This window comes from Mandrillus leucophaeus, unplaced genomic scaffold (genome assembly GCF_000951045.1).
Source record: "Mandrillus leucophaeus isolate KB7577 unplaced genomic scaffold, Mleu.le_1.0 Scaffold44, whole genome shotgun sequence".
In the NCBI taxonomy this organism is placed as follows: domain Eukaryota; kingdom Metazoa; phylum Chordata; class Mammalia; order Primates; family Cercopithecidae; genus Mandrillus; species Mandrillus leucophaeus.
In genome coordinates this window covers 435,811-455,379 of record NW_012104698.1, presented here as the reverse complement: position 1 = coordinate 455,379, position 19,569 = coordinate 435,811, and the positions used below count along the sequence as shown (strand labels likewise).

Below are 19,569 nucleotides of genomic sequence, written 5' to 3'. Positions count from 1 at the left end.
TTACAGATTCTGAGAAAGACAAAGCTTAACATTTATTCATTTAAAAAGTTATTTGTAATATAAAGATACTTCCTTAGACTGATAAAAACTATATACAAAAAGTAACATACCTTAACAACAAAACTTTACAATAGGAAAACAGTTCAGGATGCCATGATCGCCACAATTTTTAACATTGTTTTAAATTCAAAAAGTAAATTGGAATCATACAGATTTTAAAGTAAGAGGTAAAGCTGTCACTGATTTTTTAAAATGTAATAATTTCACTAAGCCTTAGAAAAACTAGAAAAACAGTATTAGCACTTATAATGAAATTCAAAAAGTAGACATCTAGTAAATCAGCATCTACAAGATCTATTAGATAATAGATCAGCAGCCCAAAACCAACACTAACAACAAAAAATATAGTTGATTTTTAAAATATTCACAACAGGTACAATAACTGTATGGACCTACAACTAAATCTAAAAAGAAATATACAAAAAATGTATAAAGATAACTATAAAACTTTACTAAGAGACATTTAAAAACTGTATATATGAAAGATATAAAACGTCCATGGATGGAAAATCTTAATATTGCAAATAGATTAGTTCTCATCAAATTAATCTAGGAATTCAGTGCATCTCACTCAAAACCATTGTAGGAATGTTTATGGAACTTGACACATAACTCTAAACTGCGTATAGAAAGTAAATAAGTAGCCAATAAAGTTTTTAAAGTAGACACCTAATCTTATCTTTTGCAATTTAAAGTTTCTTATCAAGTTGAAGCTGTGCTCAGGGTACAAATGTAACTCTAGCATTGCAAGGAAGAGGGATTCTGGTTTCTTTTATGGCCCTGCCTTTCCGCTGTAATAGTACCTACAAGTGGAAACTGTTGCCTCACATGACTATCTGGAAAGGTCAATTTGTCCTATTTGTTGATTATTACGACTGATTTTGATCATCGTTTAAAATGCATATGGAAGACATCAGCTAGAATGGAAGACCAAGAACCTCTGGAAGTCCTGTCCTTCATTAAACAAAGAAAATGATGGCAAAAAATGTCAACATCGACTTTTTCAGAACTATGGGATTTCAATGCAAGCTTCCATAACCCGGGGAGCATTTCCTCATGAAGGTGGCTGAATCTCAGTAAGAATAGCAACTTCGTGACATTATAGCTTGCCCTATTACCACCCCATCCCTAATTCCATTGTGGCTTTGAAAACTGAGGGTCTCACAATTGCATTTACAACCAGCATGTTAGCGGCAACAGGGAAAACAAAACAAAACAAAACAAAACTGGGTTGGAGCTCCTCCAATGCCTCATTCCCAATTAACTGTCATTATTTTTATTATTTTCTCTGTTTTGCAGTAGCCTTGAAAATTCCACTAACAAGGATTGGTTTTATTTGATATGACTCAGTGCTGATCCAGTGAGGTTAGCCTCTACCCTGGAGGTTTTCATTAAACCAGCAAAAATATTAAGCAGTAGCTTTTTTAATTCTTTTTTTAAAGACAATCTTGCTCTGTCACCCAAGTTGCAACCTCTGCCTCCTGATTCAAAAAATTGTCCCATCTCAGCCTCTGAGTAGCTACAACTAAGAGGTGACAACATGCTAGCCTCTAGGCCCTCACTCGCTCTAGGCACCTCCTCGGCCGGCGTCCACTCTGGCCATGCTCGAGGAGCCTTTCAGCCCGCGGCTGCATTGTAGGAGCCTCTCTCTGGGCTGGCCAAGGCCGGAGCAGGCTCTCTGCTTGCCGGGAGGTGTGGAGGGAGAGGCACAGGCGGGAACGGGGCCTGCGCCTGGAGCACTTGCTGGCCAGTGCGAGTTCCCAGTGGGTGCAGGCTCAGCCCGCCTTGTACTCAGACCAGCCAGGGCTGTGAGGGACTTAGCACCTGGGCCAGCAGCTGCAGAGGGTGCAGGGTGGGGGTCCCCCAGCAGTGCCGGCCTGCCTATACCTCACTAGAATTCTCACAGGGCCTCAGCTGCCTCTCCGTGGGCAGAGCTTGGGACCTGCAGCCTGCCATGCCTGAGCCCCACTCCCTGCTCCCTTCACCCTCCCCGCTCCCCCTCCCTCCCCCTTTCCTTCCCTCCCTCCCTCTCCGCGGCTCCACCGCCTCCCGCCGCCCGCGAACCTCGCGGTCCTCCTCCGAGCCGCGCATCCAGGCAGGAAAATCCGGGCGTCTTTTCTCATTTAACCCGCGTTTCCATTAACTCAGTCCCGGCACCAGCTAATCCGCTGCACCGAAGGCAAAAGGAGGCTAATTAATGACCAGCTTTTCCAGTCAAGACCGGCGATAATTGCTTTGGTGGCCTTTATGATTACAAGATAAAAACGGGCCCGGCCTGACATAAGAGGCACTGTGTACGCTGGGAGACGGGAGGAAATGAAGAGTTGGGAGGCTGAATACGGAGCAGAAAATTACTAATAGAAGAGAGATAATGAATAGGCCGGCCAGGCATTCATGGGGAAAAATCCATTTTGTTACCACGCGAAATTAGGTGGTGGAAAGGGGTTTGCTAATTGTTCTCATCTTGTAGCAGCCAGGACCGAGGCCGGGCGTGCTCCCCCATTTACTCCCCGAGTCATTGTGCAGGGCGCGCGGTCTGCGGGGCGGCCTTCCCATTTTCCTGTGGCGTCCTTAATTGTTGCTAATATACCTTCTAATGAAGCTAATGAGGGGAGAGCCATGCAATTCTTTGCACGTGGAGACAAGTGAAATGCACCGAAAGGACTTTCTCATATTTTCACCTGCACTACCCTCTCCCTCCAGAAGCAGTGAGAATCTGGGGGGGTTTCCTCCCTGGGAAGTGAAGTTCCAAAGGCTCCTTGCAAGGAAAAATACGCAGGTGCGAAGTGTTGTGGTCTGCGCCAGGCCACTTCTGGAGAGTGGCTGGAGCCGGTGGGATTCGACCAGTGCTCGCCTTTCAAGACAGGTGGATTCAATCCCCTGACCCCGGGAGGGAGAACGTTCTCGTGAAGATGCAGAGCCAGTCCCACGTTCCTTTGTTGCTGAAGATGTGCTGGGCTTGTGTGGCTACTTGAAGCCACGGCAGGCTGCAGGCCTGCCCACCCTCCTCTGCCGCCTAGCCTGGCCTCCCCCCAGCACCCCCGACAATCACTGTGCAAGCTCTGGACAAACTGCTGTGCCCGGTTAGAAGAAGGGATGGATACTTTATTTTACTGAAGGCAGCACATTAGCTGCCAAATACTTTACATAAATTTGAAAACCAGCCACCACTGAGGGAAAAAGTGATGCCTCTGACTGTCCTCTTGAGCACGCTGCAATCTGCGAGGTGCTATTTTCAAATGACTTCTGCTTCTCCTCTGACGGGGGGTGTTCCGCTGGGCCCTCCCATTGTGGCTCCAGTGCCAGCGCAGCGTCCTGTGGGGCTGAGCTTTCCACTTTCAAGTTGCATTTGGAGACGTGTGTTTTTAGGAGGTCATGCTTTGTCAGGAGCTAACAGACCCCTCTCTCCTTGTTCTGCAGAAAAGCAAACTCAAGTTCCTGCCTCCTCAGGCAGAGCAAGAAGACTCGACCAAGTTCATCGCGCTCACCCTGGTCTCCCTCGCCTGCATCCTGGGCGTCCTCCTGGCCTCTGGCCTCATCTACTGCCTACGCCATAGCTCTCAGCACAGACTGAAGGAGAAGCTCTCAGGACTAGGGCGCGACCCGGGCGCAGATGCCACCGCCGCCTACCAGGTAAGAGGAGACTTTTTAAAAAGTGATATATTGGATTTATCTGTTGAACAGGCAGATGATCGCATTCCTCTCTGGCCCCTCCTCCATTCCCAGCAGTTGCTCATGTATCATAGTTTGGGGTCTTTTATGATGACAGTTTGGAACTTCTCATCAGCATTGGTGCAAATACCTAGCAGCCACAGTTGTACAGCTCTGTAGTCATCTGCTCTTCCTGGATAGTCTCATGTTCGCTCTGGAAGTATGTTGTTAATTAGAGGTGTGGAAAAAGTACAATACACAAATGATGTATTATCTGTTATCTTAGTTTGGCCACTACTAATGAAAAGTGCCAGAGTTGCAAGATCAGTTGGTGTGTAGGTGTTTGAAGATGTCTCAAAAACCATCGGCCTCCTCGGGGTCTTCTGTGAAAAGATCCTTTGACCTGCCCAGTTGCCACCCTGTGTTGTTGTCCGGTACAGTGGTACCTAATGCTGACCAGGGGAAAGTGACCCACGCATGTCCCCATGAGGGACACCTTCTCTAGAGGCACCACAGACACCCCCGGAAATGAGCTGCAAACCAGGGAGGATGCGAGGAAGGCAAGTTCAGACCAAGTCGGGCATTTTAAATAACCACAGAGTTTTTGAAAGTTCTATAGCACACGTTTCGTATTTGGTATTGTCCTGTAATGAATATAGGCCTTCAGTTTAAACGGCGTTACAAACCCAGAATACTTCCATCAGTCAAGACAATTGATTCCTTTGCATATAAAATATCATTTAATTCCAAGAAGATATTCCCATTTGGGAAGGTAGAATGACTCCTTAACCACTGTTTTAAAAGTTTGGTCAGTACATATGTAAGATTTCCTCATTGGACTAGATCCTTTGTTTTCTCTAGTCACATGATTACAGTGTGCAATACATCGTGTAAATAATTCATCATTTTTACAGTTGTATGTAAAGTAAATATTATTCCATCATCAGAGTTACATGGGTGGGCTCTCACGCCTCTCTCCACAAAGCGCCCGCCAGCACCAAACCCTCCTGCTTCCTGAGCTCCTTGGAGCTGGCTTTTCTATACTCTGTGAGCTCTCAGGACCCTCCCCCACATAAGGAATTTACACAATCTCTATGCTTAAAAGAGCCACAAGACAGCTTTTCCTCCCATTTCCAACTTCCTGGGATTGCCATTGAATAGAGGAAGCCTCTAGTTTTCTGGAGAGGGTCAGCAGCCCGGTCAGGACGATCTTTTTCTTATAAAGAAATGGCAACTTCAGATGTGTTGAGGATGGCATTTCAGTTGCAGTGTGTAGCTTTGCTTCAAAGCAGAAGGAAAATCATGTTTGAAGAAGCAGCCTGAAAAAAATGTCACATAAACTAGTAAGAATTTATCCAGAAATTCCATTGAGCAAGACCTTCAATGTGGATGCCAGGTCTTCAGGCCAAGTCTGTGTCGGTACATAAATAAATTATCACACCAGTTCTGTTCCATGCGTGAGAGACGGAAGATCATACAGGCAGAGATTTTTAGAAAGCGTGGCACCCTTTGATATACTTTGAAATTCAAATATAAAATATTGATAGAATGGAAAGGTTAGACTTGCATGCAGAAATGACTAATTTGAAAAAAAACTGCAGGTTGAAAATGCATACTTAGGACTGAGTTTGTGATAATTAACAGAAAAAAAAAAGCCTTCCCGGTGACAGCTCTAATTAATAGTATCTGTAATTAAAATCATGCCCTTCCAGCAGGAAAATTGTTTGAATTTCTTGGAGTGACCTTTTTGCTGTTCCTCCTGAGGGCATGGTGGTTAAGTTGATATTGATTTTATAATGAGCTCTGGTTTGTTTAATAAGAATCTGTAATCCAGACAATAAATGAAGTGTGTGCTTTTCTTCAATCCAGATTAATAAAAAGGAAAAAAAAAAACTTTTTTTCTTTAAAAATGTGATCTAGGAAAATTTGGAAATGAAATGAGTATAAAGACTCTCTGGTTGGTTTAGCTTTGAAATCACTAGAAAATACCCTTTAGGGAAGTACTTTGATTAAAGTGGGGGTTTGCCCCATCACAGTGGATTGTCTCCTGGTAGAAAGTTCTAGGTGCTGAACCGTTGTGTTGTTGTGATTTGTGTTTTGGCAGAGCAGGACTCAGTAATGAGGATGGGGACTGTATGATTGTTCGCTTTGAATTTAGCTGAGTAATGTTTCAAGGACTCAGACAATTGCGGTTACAAGGAGAGGATATTTACTTTGGTAAATGAAGCAGGTATTAATTCATTAATGTTTCCATATCCCACTTGGGTTTTCTATCACAGCCATGAGTCCCCCGTGAAGTGTAAAAATCTGTTTGAAAAGTTTTTTAAAATATTGCAAACATAAAACAAATTTCAGGAAAGGTGTCGTCTTGCATTAATGTGTTTATTTCTGGCTCACTGAACCTGTGTACTTTGCTGATTCTATAATCACAGTGAGGTTATGGATGATAATTCTCATCACTGGGTTACAAGGAAAATGGAACAATTTGATCTTATGCTTTATTTTATGGGGACATGATGGAATTACTCAATTCCTTTTCTTAAAGCTTCTGAAAAATAAAAAGATTATTGTGCAAGTGAGGTTAGAAGTAAGTAACCTAGGAGCAAGAGAATGGTAGGTGGCAATAGCATAAGTTTTATTAATATCAGAATATGAAGTTACCCTTTAAACAAAAGAACTTGTGTTCTTACCTGGGGAAGGAAGGTCAGGAGCAGAGACGTTCCGATGGGGTGGAGGAGACGGGTGTGTGGAGGTGGTATCCCAGGGGGCACTGGTGACCTCAGGTTGTAGAGCTCCTTCCTCCCTGGGGTTCCAAAAGGTGAATCCTCGTGTCCTCCGTTAAACGGCAGCCGGGTTAGTGTCCTGGCAAGGCACTTCCAGCATGACCTGGGAGGCCCTCATGTTGCCAGCCTCTGACAAAGCATTTGTTTGCCTCAGCCCGGATCATGCACGTACATCATGAGTGCCTGTGCAGCCCCTCCGGGCCCCCATGTGTGTGAGTCAGAGCCCGGGCTTGGGGCCACAGGGGCCACGTTGTGCTCCTCGGGAGTAAGAGCTTTTCTTAAAACAGGGCTGAAGCAGTAAGGAGGTTGAATTCTTAGCTTCTAATGCAAACACCTTTAAACGTGTTTACCTGTCCTTCCTCAAAATAGAACTATTTCACGGACAGGGTCAGGATTTTAGAGCTTCTTTCGTTTACATGAGTGTGTGATATTTTTGTTTGCCTTACCTATTGGGAAAGCAAATCTTTTTTGACAGACTCTCATATTTTTGACACCAAGATATCAGCCCCATCAGATTATCCAGCCAAGTTTAATTTGCTCAGACTGGAGCAAAAATTGGGGATATTAACTTTCAGAATAACTGAAACATATTCTGAACAGACTGCTCCCTCCGAACTTCTCCCCATTGTTTTAGTAAATGTTGATTTTTCTTCTAAATAGATAAAACATGATATATTTGGATTAATTCTATACTTCATGATCTGAAAAACGAGTTTTGACTTTTATTCTTTTTTTTCAAATTGACATAGCCTGCCATATATGCATATATGTGTGTGTGTATATATATATTTATACACACATGTACACACACACACACACTAAGGATAATGTGAAGACACAGAAGAATTGTGATTTTTGGTACCAGTATACTTTATGCATTTTTTTTTCATGTAGGTGTCCTATTTCTATGGAAGGTGATTGGGTAAAAACTGTGCCAAAAATAAGTCGTTAGATGATTAGAAGACATTCTCCTCCTTTTCTCTCTGAGTCTCTTTGAATGTTGCATCCATTTCCTTGAGGCTTTGATCATCTTCGAGCAGCAAGTTTAGTATTCTGCCAGCCCACTCTCCCTTCCCTGACATGAGGGCAGAGACTCCTGCAGAATTTTCAGCAAGTTCTCTTTTGATGGTTTATTTCACAATACCCAGCAGGTTTCCTTGTGTACTTGGAGGCCTTTGGAACCAAACCCAGAGGAAAGCATGCATCCGGGCCACGGGGACCTCCTGTAAACAGAGCGGCTAAGTGCACATCTCAGTTGCTGCTGCTGCTCCCATTAGCAAGTGATTACGAATGCAGTGACAGAGTGGTGGCAACTGCGGCAAAATGAGGGTGCTCAGTTGACTGGGGCTGGTGTGTCTGCAAGTCCCAAATGCACCCTGACTTCTTACCCCCGGTGCAGAAAGCTGAGTTCTGACAAAGAGCACAGGTCACGCCTTGGCTCCCTCTCTGGGGCTTTAAGAGACCCTTCTTTCTCTAGACGAGTTTAATCTTCAGGCATTGGTGTAATCACGAGTAATAGAAGTAGGATGTTCACAATTAAATTGGACAACAGTTACTTTTCCTGAGGTTTACTTGACCCCACCACAAGTTTTTAACAAAGCCTTTTCAATAGCTCTGTATCTTAGAATGGCTTTCCTCACTATATACTTAAATTTCCAGGTCAAAATAATATATTTTTTACAAATATCAAATAAGCAAAACCTGTGCCGCTTCAAAAGTGAAGGGCACCCTGTGAAAACTGTGCCAAATATTTTATAATTATAAAAATACAACATTACAGAACATTATGAAATAATTATTATTAGAGAACATTTTATTATAACAGTCAAGTCTGAGAATGGAAATTTTTCTAATTTTATAACACCTTTGCAAATGTAGCTGATAGTACAGATGTCTACAGGTAATACTCTTGAAACTTTCGAGACATGGATTCAGTTTTGCAGATTATCCTGGAATAGACTCCAGGCCCCTGAAGGATGAGGCCCTGCCACCGTCCTCCCATGCTCCATGGCGCCCAGAATGTCCCTGGCCTCACTAGGAATCAGCAAATGCTGAATGGTTGTCACACTGGTGCCAAATCCCATCGTTCCTGATGTGAAGGAAATCTAAAGGAAACCTGCAGAATGTTGCCAGGATGATGAGGGTAAAGGACACGTGTCGTCCCCAATGTGGGAAGAACCTGTTTTTGTTTGCCTGTGTGTTCAGTATCAGATCATCAGTGTGTGGGGTCAACCCGCTTGGTTTCTGTAGGCTCCATGGAATCGTCTAGGTACCTTTTCACCATGAGTCTGAACGTTTTTCTGGAAGGTGCCCATTTGAAGTGCATTTTTCTCATAAATCTGAAGCGTTCACGGATGCAGTTTCCAAAAGCAGTATCTATCCTGCTGTTTTGCCCAAAATGCTTCCTCAAATACAGCTCCTGAGAGATAGAGCTCAACCTTCAGAGAACAGTGAAGTCTCTGGAAAGGTGGCCAGAGAAACCTCTAAACATAAAACAGAAGCATGTTGCTCGTTGGGACACAGCAGGCCACTCCCTCCATCAGGCAGCAGTCATTAGATCAGACTTCATTAAAAATCACAGAGACCACTCAGTGAGATATTTGGAAAAAAAAGAAATTGGAAAGTCTAAGATATGAAAATTTGGAGGGCTGAATTCCGTGGCTTCTTTTTGGCACTAGGCTGTTCCTATGTTTGCTTTGACCTTGGTACCTTTTCAGACCTGGGTATTACTTGAATAACTGCTTCCTAAGGAAGCTGCTTCCTGCTGCACACAAGGAGGGGCGAGGGAAAGGAGGTGGGGGCTGCAGGCTTCTCCCGGGCGTGCTCACCCTGCACTCCAGCAGCCACGGAAGAGGGCCGGGCCCCGGGAGGAGGACGGGTGCTCGCACAGCACCAGGGGAGGGGCGGTGTGCGTGGTGTCTGTGGAGCGGGTGCTGCTTCCCTTAGGCCCATGCTGTGTTCCAGTCTGCCTCACCCATTTCACTGCCAGAACTAGAGAATTCTTCCTTCTTGCCAAAGCCAGTGTTGCTCCTGGGGTGACCCCTGCATGCACAGCAGGTCCTTCTGAGCCCCTGTTCCTCGGCACCCCCGTCCTCCTCATCAGTCACGCACCCCGTGGAAAGGGACCCTGTGGAAAGGGACCCAGGACACCTTCCCCAGGCATGTTGTTATCTCCCAACCCTGTTTTACAAGGGGGCAAAGTCAGCAGCAGATAAACTGAGAGTCGCCTCAGCCCGCAGAGCTGGTGGCAGAGCTGCACTGGGCGGTCCCCGGCTGCGCTGTCCCCACTGCAGGGTGTTGAGGGGCTAGCCCGGGCTTCTCCGCCCCGTGGGTCTGGACAGCTCCTTCACCATCTTCCCTCTGTAGTGTGAGGCACTGTGGGAGATTTGGGAAACGGTGACATCCTTTCTTTTCTCGGTTGACGATTTCTTGGAGATGAGGAGTTTGCAGTGAAACAGTGAACCGGCGGTAAACAGCATTAGTCCACACGTCGCTAGGAGGTGATTCGTGTGAAACTGAAATCCTTGGAGATGACAGAGGAGGGGCTGGGCCAGGTGGTGGGTGGAGCTCTTGGTGGCTGGTGGGAGATGGAGGCGTGGCTGGGGCAGGTGCTGCGGCCATCTGTAGGGTAGGGACAGACCCAAGAGGTGGGCATTTGCAGGTCTGCGGGGAGGAACTGGGCTGGAGGGGAGAGGTCCTCCCAGTCAGGCCAAGAGTTTAGACAGGGAGCAGGGACTCGGCGGCAGGTTGTGAGCAGCCCAGAGAGGTCAGCTCTTTGAGTTCGTGACAAGGACAAACCCTGCGGTCTGTGGCGCTCTGAGGGACAGTCCGTGGCTCAGTGTGGCTGAGTGACCCCAGGTGGACCACAAGAGGCACATTCCGCCTGCTTTCACCCCTATCCGTTTCTTCCTTCTTATCTTATTCCCCTCTTGCCACACTTTCCATCATTTGAACTCTCTTTCTCCTCTAATGGTGAAACCCGTGGAAGAAAGGCGCCATCGCCCTTCCATTCCCTGGGGCGCGAGGCCCAGGCTCGGGCCCAGCCTCTCCCTCCCGAAGCCTGCCTTCCTCGTCTGGGAACTGGGGCCTCCTCTTGGGCCGCCACGCGGGTGAGGGCAGCCCTGTGGGTGCGGGTGCCACGCGGATGAGGGCAGCCTGTGGGTGCGGGTGCCACGCCACGCAGATGAGGGCAGCCCTGTGGGTGCGGGTGCCACGTCAGCTCTGAGGTGCTACCCGAGGGTGACTTGCCTGCAGCGACTGCTGGTGCTCACGGAGCTGGGATGGGTGTTGGATTCCTGCCTGCTCCTCCCGTTTCCAGGGTACCCGTTTCCGCACACGTCCTCCTCGGCATGAGCTGCTCCCCTCCCTTAGACCTGATTAGAGAGGCGGGGCACGTTTTCTGAACTAAAACTGAGGACGTGGCATCTGCAAAGCATGCGCTTCCAGAGAAGAAAACAGGAGCAAAGCCTGAACCCTGTGCTGCTCTGTGGAATTCAAGACACTTGATGGAAGGTGTTTGGAGAAGGTATCCGGGTGAGCGAACACCCGGGTGAGCCTGTGTGATCTGGGGCCCTGTGGGGTAAGGCCAGGCCTTGGTACAGGTGCAGCCTTGGGCATCTGTGCTCTGAACACCTCTTCACCCAGCCCGAGGGGCTTCAGGGCTCACATCGAGGTGAGGGCTCGGCAGGAGGGAAGCCCTGGTCAGGTGGGCCCAGCTCAGCTGGAACCCTGCTGTCCATGGCGGGAGGCGGGCTCTCTGAAGAACACGAGCCTCTGTGAAATAAAGTGGGTGTTGGGAGGAGACACTTGAGGGAGTAAAGGGAAGTGTAAAACAGTGGATTAAACTGGGATTTCAAAAGAAACGGTAGGTGGTGGGGAGGAGACTCCAGTGGGCGGGTACCAGGAGGTAGGAGTGGGTGCAAGTGAGAGGCAGGTTCCACCCAAGGGGCACTGGGCCCACAGTGTGGCTGTGCTTGAGGGCTGGGTCTCCCCACTCCCTGCCTGTAGCCTCTTCTCTCCCGGCTCCCTGTGGGGCCACTGTCTCTCGGGAGGAGGGCATCATTGTTGGCAAGGAGAAGAGGCCTCGGGTGACTCCTGGAGCCTCCCCCAACCAGAGCTGTGCAGCGCCCCCCACCCCTGCCACCGGCCAGCAAGTGGAGCTCAGTGTGGGAGGAGACGCCCGGCAGGGGCAGAATCTCCTTCAGGTGACAGCCTCTTGCACACGACAGGGTGGGACCCCACAGGCGTGCACAGAGGCACCTGCACGGGGCCTCACCTTGGGGCTGAGGGACAGAGGTACCTGCACGGGGCCCCACCTTGGGGCTGAGGGACAGAGGTACCTGCACGGGGCCCCACCTTGGGGCTGAGGGTCCTCAGGCCGTTGCTGTAAAGCAGATCTTCTTCTCAGCCTCTGCCTTGATGGGCACAAGAGAATGCGCCTCTGTGGTGAATGGCATTATCTGCAGTGAAATGCATTAGCCTGTCAAAAATGGCAAAGCCCAGCTCTTAACACAACATGCACACCAGCATAAAAGGAGGCAAGACGCTGCGCGGGGTGGTGGGATAAGGAATGATGGCTGGAGCTGCCACGGCATGCGGGAGCTGGTGTTACGAGAGGAGAAAGCTTTGGGAAAAACAATTGCACGTCACACCAAGGAGCACCCGGCAGATGAGAGTCATTTCTAAATGTCAAACGAGGATCACTTCAAGGACAGGAATAAGGAAGGCCGATCCGCCGGCCGCCTCCAGCAGGAGTCCCCCAACCCTTGCCTCCTGGGGAGGCCTCCACAGGACATGTCGCTCGCCACCTGGCTGTCTCTTCTCTCCCAGGTCCAAGGCCCCTTAGGCCCAGCGCTCTCCGTGGCTCTTGGCTCTGTGAGCCCCGCCTCCTTCTTCCCTCCCATGCTGTGTTGGGGGCTCGTTTTGCCGCGGCTGACACGTGGGGGTCCCCAGGGCTGTGACTGGTGTTGGCCCGAGGGTCACCCTTAAGGATTGGACACCTTGGGTCTGGGTGCAGGTGCAGCCTCGGGCATCTGTGCTCTGAACACCTCTTCACCCAGCCCAAGGGGCTTCAGGGCTCACATCGAGGTGAGGGCTCGGCAGGAGGGAAGCCCTGGTCAGGCGGGCCCAGCTCAGCTGGAACCCTGCTGTCCATGGCGGGACATTCCAGCCTTGGAACCTCTGGATAGCTGAACTTGGAGTTGACCCAGAAAGCGTTTTCTCAGAAAGCTTATTGCTTCTAAGGGTAGAATCCCATTTTCTGGAACAACAGGAACAGCAGAGAACTTGATCTTACATCAGAGTTGGCCCAGTCTGCATTTGTGAAGGTCTCCCCAGTATGAACCCAGAAACAGACATCACTGTGACCGTAGGGGAGCCCGGGATTCCGGGTGGGACAGGCACGGGGCTCAGAGAACACGGGGAGCCCTGGGTGCCAGGCGGGACAGGCACAGGGCTCAGAGAACACGGGGAGCCCTGGGTGCCAGGCGGGACAGGCACGGGGCTCAGAGAACACAGGGAGCCCTGGGTGCCAGGCGGGACAGGCACGGGGCTCAGAGAACATGGGGAGCCCTGGGTGCTGGGTGGGGCTCAGAGAACGTGAGGCTGGAACGTTGGGGAGGAAGAAAAACGCAACAGCAGAGGGGGCCTCTGTGGGGTGGGAGAGGAGCATGGAAGGGACGTAGCTCAGAGAGAGAGGGGCGCAGATGCACAAGGGAAATGGAGGGACTTCCAAGGGCAGACAGCGGCTCCTCTTCCAATTTTTTGAGTCTGTGTGGACACGAGGCGAGCAGTCAGGCGTTTCTGCAGGTGTCTGAACAGCGGCTTTTCGTGTTCCATGGGGGCCGCAGAAGAGTTCTCCCTTCTTCATCCAGCTGTTCTGAAACTGTTGCTCAAAATGTAACATCTCTATGGCTTTTCTGCTTTGGGAGAATTACTGATGGTTAAGAATGGAATCTTGGGACTGGCACGGGGTCTCACCTGTCATCCTAGCACTTTGGGAGGCCGAGGCTGGCAGATCACCTGAGGTCAGGAGTTTGAGACCAGCCTGGCCAACATGGTGAAACCCCGTCTCTACTAAAAATAACAAAATTAGCTGGGCGTGGTGGCACGCACCTGTCATCCCAGCTACTCGGGAGGCTGAGGCAGGAGATTTGCTTGAACATGGGAAGCAGACGTTGCAGTGAGCCAAAATCAAAACTTCATCTCAAAAAAAAAAAGATGGAACCTGAGTGTGTGATTTCTCTATTAGCAAGTACAAGAGACTCACTAGAAAGTTGGCAGGTGTGAACAAACACCCTTTCAAGATTTTTTAATGTATAGGATAATAATGCAGCCAGCAGTCTGGGTACGTGCTGGAGCGTCTGGGTATGTGCTGGTGTGTCTCCAGGTGCAGTGACTTGAAGAACAGACGGGGGGAGATTCGCGGATGATTACATTAGCCAGTAAAGCTGCATGTTTTAAAATACATGATTCTGTACAGAGTTTGTGGAATGTGGATTCGATATACAGGTTTAAACTTGGATTGATCTTATGCCATTTAATAGCAAATCAATTAAAAATTTACAAGTGATAAGTGCTGGGACTATGTAACATTGATGTGGAACTGGACGGAGCGCCTCTGAGGAAAGCAGAAGCTGGATTTGCCCTCTGGGTAGACATTTCCTCGCTTTCAGTTTTTTTGGTGAAGATGACGATGCGGGAGAGTGGACAATAATGGAATCTTCCTGGAATCGCCTTTCCTGACCTGGAGTCACCTTTCCTGGCCCGTAAAACGCACCCTGAAACCAGAGATCGGATGTTCCTGAGTGGGAGGAAATAAAATGCAGATTTTTTTGCAAAACAAAATACTAAGTTGGATGGAAGCTGGAGCTGGTGTGAGTTTCAGAATTATTTCTGTCCCCACCCCAGGGGCTGCTTATTCTCTACCAGGTTCAAGGAGAACAAATATATGAATTGTTAAGTGAGCCCCAAAGGTGAAGCTGAAATGTGAAGGGGAAAAAGTCTAGAAAACGTGTCTGATTCTTCTGAGGGTGCCCCTTCCTCACTCTGAGCCTGCATCTGTCTTGCTCAGGCCTTCCCGTTCCCAGTGGGCCCCTCGCTTCTCCAGGTGGATTTTTTCAGGCACATCTTGAGATTTCAAATCAACCCCAAGTGAGGAAGCAGAGCTGACACCCCACGTGCGACCCATGGCCCCTGTCCCCCAGTCAGCGGTGTCCTCGGGCCGGCTGCTCCCGGCACCCCCTGCAAAGTTCACTCCCCAAAAACCCTCACAACTTGCTCACAGGTTTTCCTCCAGGGCTGCTGCCCCACGTGTCCCCTTCTTGGGGTAGAGCATAGACTTTTAGAAACTCCCCGTACAGACCTTAGGGCTCAGAGCCCTTAGGTCAGAGCTGAGACAGCTGAGACCGGGACTCCCAGCAGGCCTCCAGGCCCCGGCCTTCGGGGTCTGGTAGGAGGAAACTCTTCAGGGTGTCCTTCAGGCCTTGTGCAGTTAGGGTGTCGCTCAGATCAGTTTTAGGTGGAATAATTGGGCCCCAGAACGACGTGCAATTCCGAAAATGGAGAAGCAGCTGCTCCGGTAGCTGCTCCACCCCCAGCCCGCAGGCCCCTGCCCTTTGGCTTAATTAAGCTGTGGCCACCGAATGGAAGGATGTGAATACCTTTTGTGTCCCCAGGCTGGGCTCCTCTGCTTCTAAGCCTTTGTTTGCCTGGCTCCCTCCCTTGCACTGCCCCCCCCAAACTCCACTTTATCCCTGCAGACCCTCCCATCTGTCAAGCCCTGTGCAGACCCCAGTCCCCTGAGCTTCCCTCTCAGCCCGGGGTGGCCAGTCCCTTCCCGAACACCAGGGCCCTATTCATCCCTACCTCCCCTTTATCCCTTCTGCCGCCTCTGCGGTGACGTCTCGTCACCATCCCTCCTGTGTAGGGTGACTTCCTCATTGTGTTGGACCGAGGCAGGCCTGGGTGCAGAGTGGGGCTTGTTCCCCACACCAGGCCAGCCCGTGTGGGGACAGCCTTGGCTCCCCAAAGGCCAGGTCTGTACAACAGACCTACAGCACGCACCGGGGACCTTTAGGGGCTCGATAAGAATGAATCGATAAACTGAACTGAGATTTTGATGTGGTCAGAGCAGGTCTGTGGGCGGGGGGTAGGGGAGCATCTAAACTCTCTTGAAAGCCATTGATGTAAGAGCAGGTCTGTGGGCGGGGGGTGGGGGGGCATCTAAACTCTCTTGAAAGCCATCCCGTGTAATTCTCGGGTGCAGAGTCCTGCCCGCCCATGGGAAGTCCTCGCTGCGTGCCGCGGGCTGAAGATGCGCCGCAGGCTGAAGATGCAGGCAATGACAGGGATGGCACATGACAATCAGTCCTTATTCAGAGCAAAAAGAAAATTAGGAAGGTGCAAAAGTTTCTTGGGAAAAACAGCCGCCCGTTCTCTACTTCCGCGTCGGGCCTGGGCTGCTGTGAGGGCAGATGACTCGCTTCTTACTGACTATTTTAAATTGTCTGACTGTGAAACTGAACAGCGAGGTTCAGCCTGTGGGGCCTCTCAAGGCTGGCTTTGCCCACAGAGGTCGCGTTGGATCTGTGAACTTTAAAGGCACCACTGACTTTTTTGGAAGCCCTTAGAACTTAATTGCCCAGTGAGTCATCCTCTGTAGGAGCCGGGAAGGGAGGGATTTGTGTCCCATGTTGGATTTGTCTCACCGACCGCGGTCTGGCTGGAGGCGCTCTGCTGCCGTAACCGGGGTCTCCTGTGACAGTGGGAAGGGTTGCAGGCATCGTGGGTTAAATGTGCTCCTTCTCACATCTAAGAGGCCACCTTTATGGAAGCGTAGAAGGCCGTCGTAGACATGGGCTATTCCGGAAAGAAGATGCTCATTAAAATTCTGTGTGTCCTTTCAATGTCTTTATTTTCACAACTGTTTCCTGGTTTCAATCTGACGTTATCAGGAGCAGAGTAAACGAAGAAAATGAGTGTCTTTAGTCTTAGGGCAGAGGCAGCCCCTAAGAAAAAGGGAGGCAGGAGGTCGCGTTTCAGCACGTCATTCGTCACTCTCGATGCAGCTGACCGTGGGTCCCCCGAGCCCGCACACGCCTTCTGTGCTTCCCGTGGAGTGATCGCGGCTTCCAGCCACCCACCAGGGACTTCGGGAGATTCACACACGGCCCTCGCTTCCCCCGAGCAGGACACCACAGCTGCCGGCGCCAGGGGCTCGATGCAGCTCCACCAGCCGTGCCCCTCGCTGCTCCCTTGGGGCTGCCTTGGTGTGGGACACTCGGCCCCTGAGCAAGTCATGACCTGGAGGCCAGGGCTGCTGACTGGTGTGCAGGGGCTCGGCGAGGGCCCCTCTGCACCACGTAGACGCTGTGGGTACAGAAAGCAGACAGAAGGACTTCTGCTCCCGAGTGTGGGAGGCGGGGGTACGGACGTGAAAATAACTAGGAGACAACACACGCCTGGATGTCCAGAGCCCGGCCACGAGCTTGTGTGGGGACTCAAGAAAGGGCTGGTGCTCTGGGCGCCGCAGGGATGGGGGCTGAGCGAGGGGAGACGCCGCTTTTTCCCTACTGATCTCAGGCTGTTCCAAGACTGTTCCACATTTAGAAGAGTGTTGAAAATTATTTTTCACTTACATGAAACATGTCTATATCTTTAATTTTTGTTTTGAGAAAACATCTTGCGAAATGGGAAAAACTCACTGCATATTGCTTGGCCAACATCGCTCTCCGTGGGCTGACTCGGCTCGTGTGCCCGTGCGGTGGATCCCCTTCCTACAGGAGCTGTGCTTACACCCCCGACCAGTGTCGCGTGTCAGGAGCGGGGAGGGGCGGGAGCCAGGTCTCTTGGCAGAGCCTGCAGAGCTCTGTGACCCTGGCTTGGGCTCTGCTGTCAGGGGCGTCCTCCCCTTGGGGGGTGTGTGTGTGCAAACACGTGTGTGCGTTGTTCTCGGTCCAAGAGAAAAAGTTACCTGGGCACCAAGGAAGAGCCGCTGGAAGCGGTGGGACTGCGTCACCAGGGCAGGGTTGGCCACGTGGGCCATGAGCTGAGGACGCAGGGACAAGTGCTGCCCCGGCTTAGATCATGGACAGGCTCAGCTGCCCGGGCCCTGACTCCGTGGGAGAAGGGAGGCTCCCCTGGCGTTCAGGGGCGGCCACGGGCCGTTTCCTCTCCAGAAGCGAGCATGGCCCTGTGTTCCCTGGGTTCTCACAGGGATGCCCCAGATGCGCCCAGAACCCAGAGCATCCTGCAGCGGTGCCGACTGGAGACCCCAGCGTCGCGGGAGTGTTTGTGTAAAGTCGCTCTCCTGAACGAAATCACTGGTTGCTGCCCCTCTGCTCCCAGCTGGCCTTGCTGGCCTAGAATGAGAGGCAGTTCCTTCTGAGTTTTATGATGAAATAAAATCAAGTAAAACTGTGTCATGATCAGGGAGAGGTGATTATACAAGAAACCTTTTTTCTTTTTTTCCCACTGTGACACATGACCCTGTTTAACAATCTGGAATATTTTTCCCCGGCCTTTTCCCCACACTTGCTGTCTAAACATTTCACCTTCCTGTTTAGATTTCCTGTCATCATGTGCCCTGCAGCCACCGTGTCAAACTGACAGAGCGCAGGCTTTTTCCTTAACCGTTCTGCGTTCGAGCCACCTGTGGGTGCGCCGGGCCCCGCGGCTTCTGCTGTGTGTTGGATTCTGCGTCGCCCTCTGAGCTGAAGGCCAGGGCCCTCCCCAAAGCGGGCTGGTTCCCATTCACCATGTTCTCTTGGTGCCGCATCCAGGTCTGGAGAGTGGCCTTTATTCCTCCCCAGCAGAGCCCAGTGAACCCACTGTTTCCTGCCCAGTTTTGTACATTTAATTCCTTAGTGTGGTCCTGTCACTAGTGATTACACTCTCAAAATAACCCTAAAAACCCGAGGCTGTCTCTGTGCACACTCGGGCAGCAGGGCTTCGTTCACATGGCTCCCAGAAAGGTGCAGAGGGGTTTTCCTGAAGCCTTTGTTGTCTTGTTCTTCTTTTGGCAGAATTCGAGAATGACAGGTCTCTTCTCTGAGTGATTTCCCCTCTGTAATTTTCCCCATCAGATGCTGAGTTAAGAGATGAGACATTTGCCTTGTGATGTGTATGGATGAATTTCTGCCCCCAGAATCCTCTTCAGCTTATTTCGCACATTGTGTTATAAAGAAGTATAAGATACTTTGAGGACTCTGCGGACATGCCCAGGGCCCCGGCTCAGGCACAGCAGAGAAGCAGGCAGCTCTGCGGCGAGTGAGGACTATGGTGTCCGAATGTGCTGCACTGACCCTGGCCTCCTCTGTTTGTGTGCTCACACCTGAGGAGCTACTCGGAGCACGGGAAGCCTTCGGGGTGGGGGCTCTGGGTGCAGCACTGTCCTGCGGGGACGGTCCCACGTGGCTCTGCCCAGGGCAGGGTGCTGGTGTGGGTGCTTGCGGTGCCACTGGGCTCACACTCACAGTTCCAGCTGGCTCTGGATGTGTTGGAGGCAGCACTGAGCTGCAAAAAGATCAATTTTTCACATTTTCCTGATGGAGACTTTTTGTGCCTGGGTGCGGACGTGCTAGGTTTACCGTTCCGGACAAACACTGCCCCATGGGGAGGGCGTTGGGTCGTGAGGCACAAGCATCACATTGAGTTTTGCAGTGGAGCGTTTCCATTTAGGGCAGCGGTGGAAGACGTGGCTCTCTTCTTTAAAGATGCCCAGTTACTGTAGTTTCACCTGAGAGGGAGGAGGGAGGGAGAGGGTCTCATTGGCCGGACAGAGTGGCGGGAGCGTCATCTGGTGGGGACGGCCCTGGGGGTCTGGCCTCCTTGGTATTGTGTCCTGGAAGGAGGTCCTGCCAGAGGCCCCCAGCTCCCTTGAGGCTGTGTGGCTTCTCTGTGCCAAATATAGATGCGGACGCTGGCAGGGGGATGTCCACACCCACGTGAGATCAGTGCCGCATGGGCTGAGTGTGTAAACCGGGCTGTGTACTCATTGCACACACCAGAGATCAGTGCCACACGGGCCGAGTGTGCAAGCCGGGCTCATATGCATCACACACACCTGAGATCAGTG

The 19,569-nt window shown here is 50.6% G+C and overlaps 1 protein-coding gene across 1 annotated transcript in view; it reads left to right on the top strand.

Annotated features, from left to right (window-relative positions):
• LOC105549455 (receptor-type tyrosine-protein phosphatase N2-like) overlaps window positions 1–19,569 on the top strand; it is a 559,495-nt gene that overhangs the window by 400,195 nt on the left and 139,731 nt on the right. Inside the window, exon 3 of the mRNA XM_011994008.1 lies at window positions 3,481–3,693. Within this exon, the coding sequence (XP_011849398.1) occupies window positions 3,481–3,693 (213 nt within the window). The remainder of the gene's footprint in view (window positions 1–3,480; window positions 3,694–19,569) is intronic.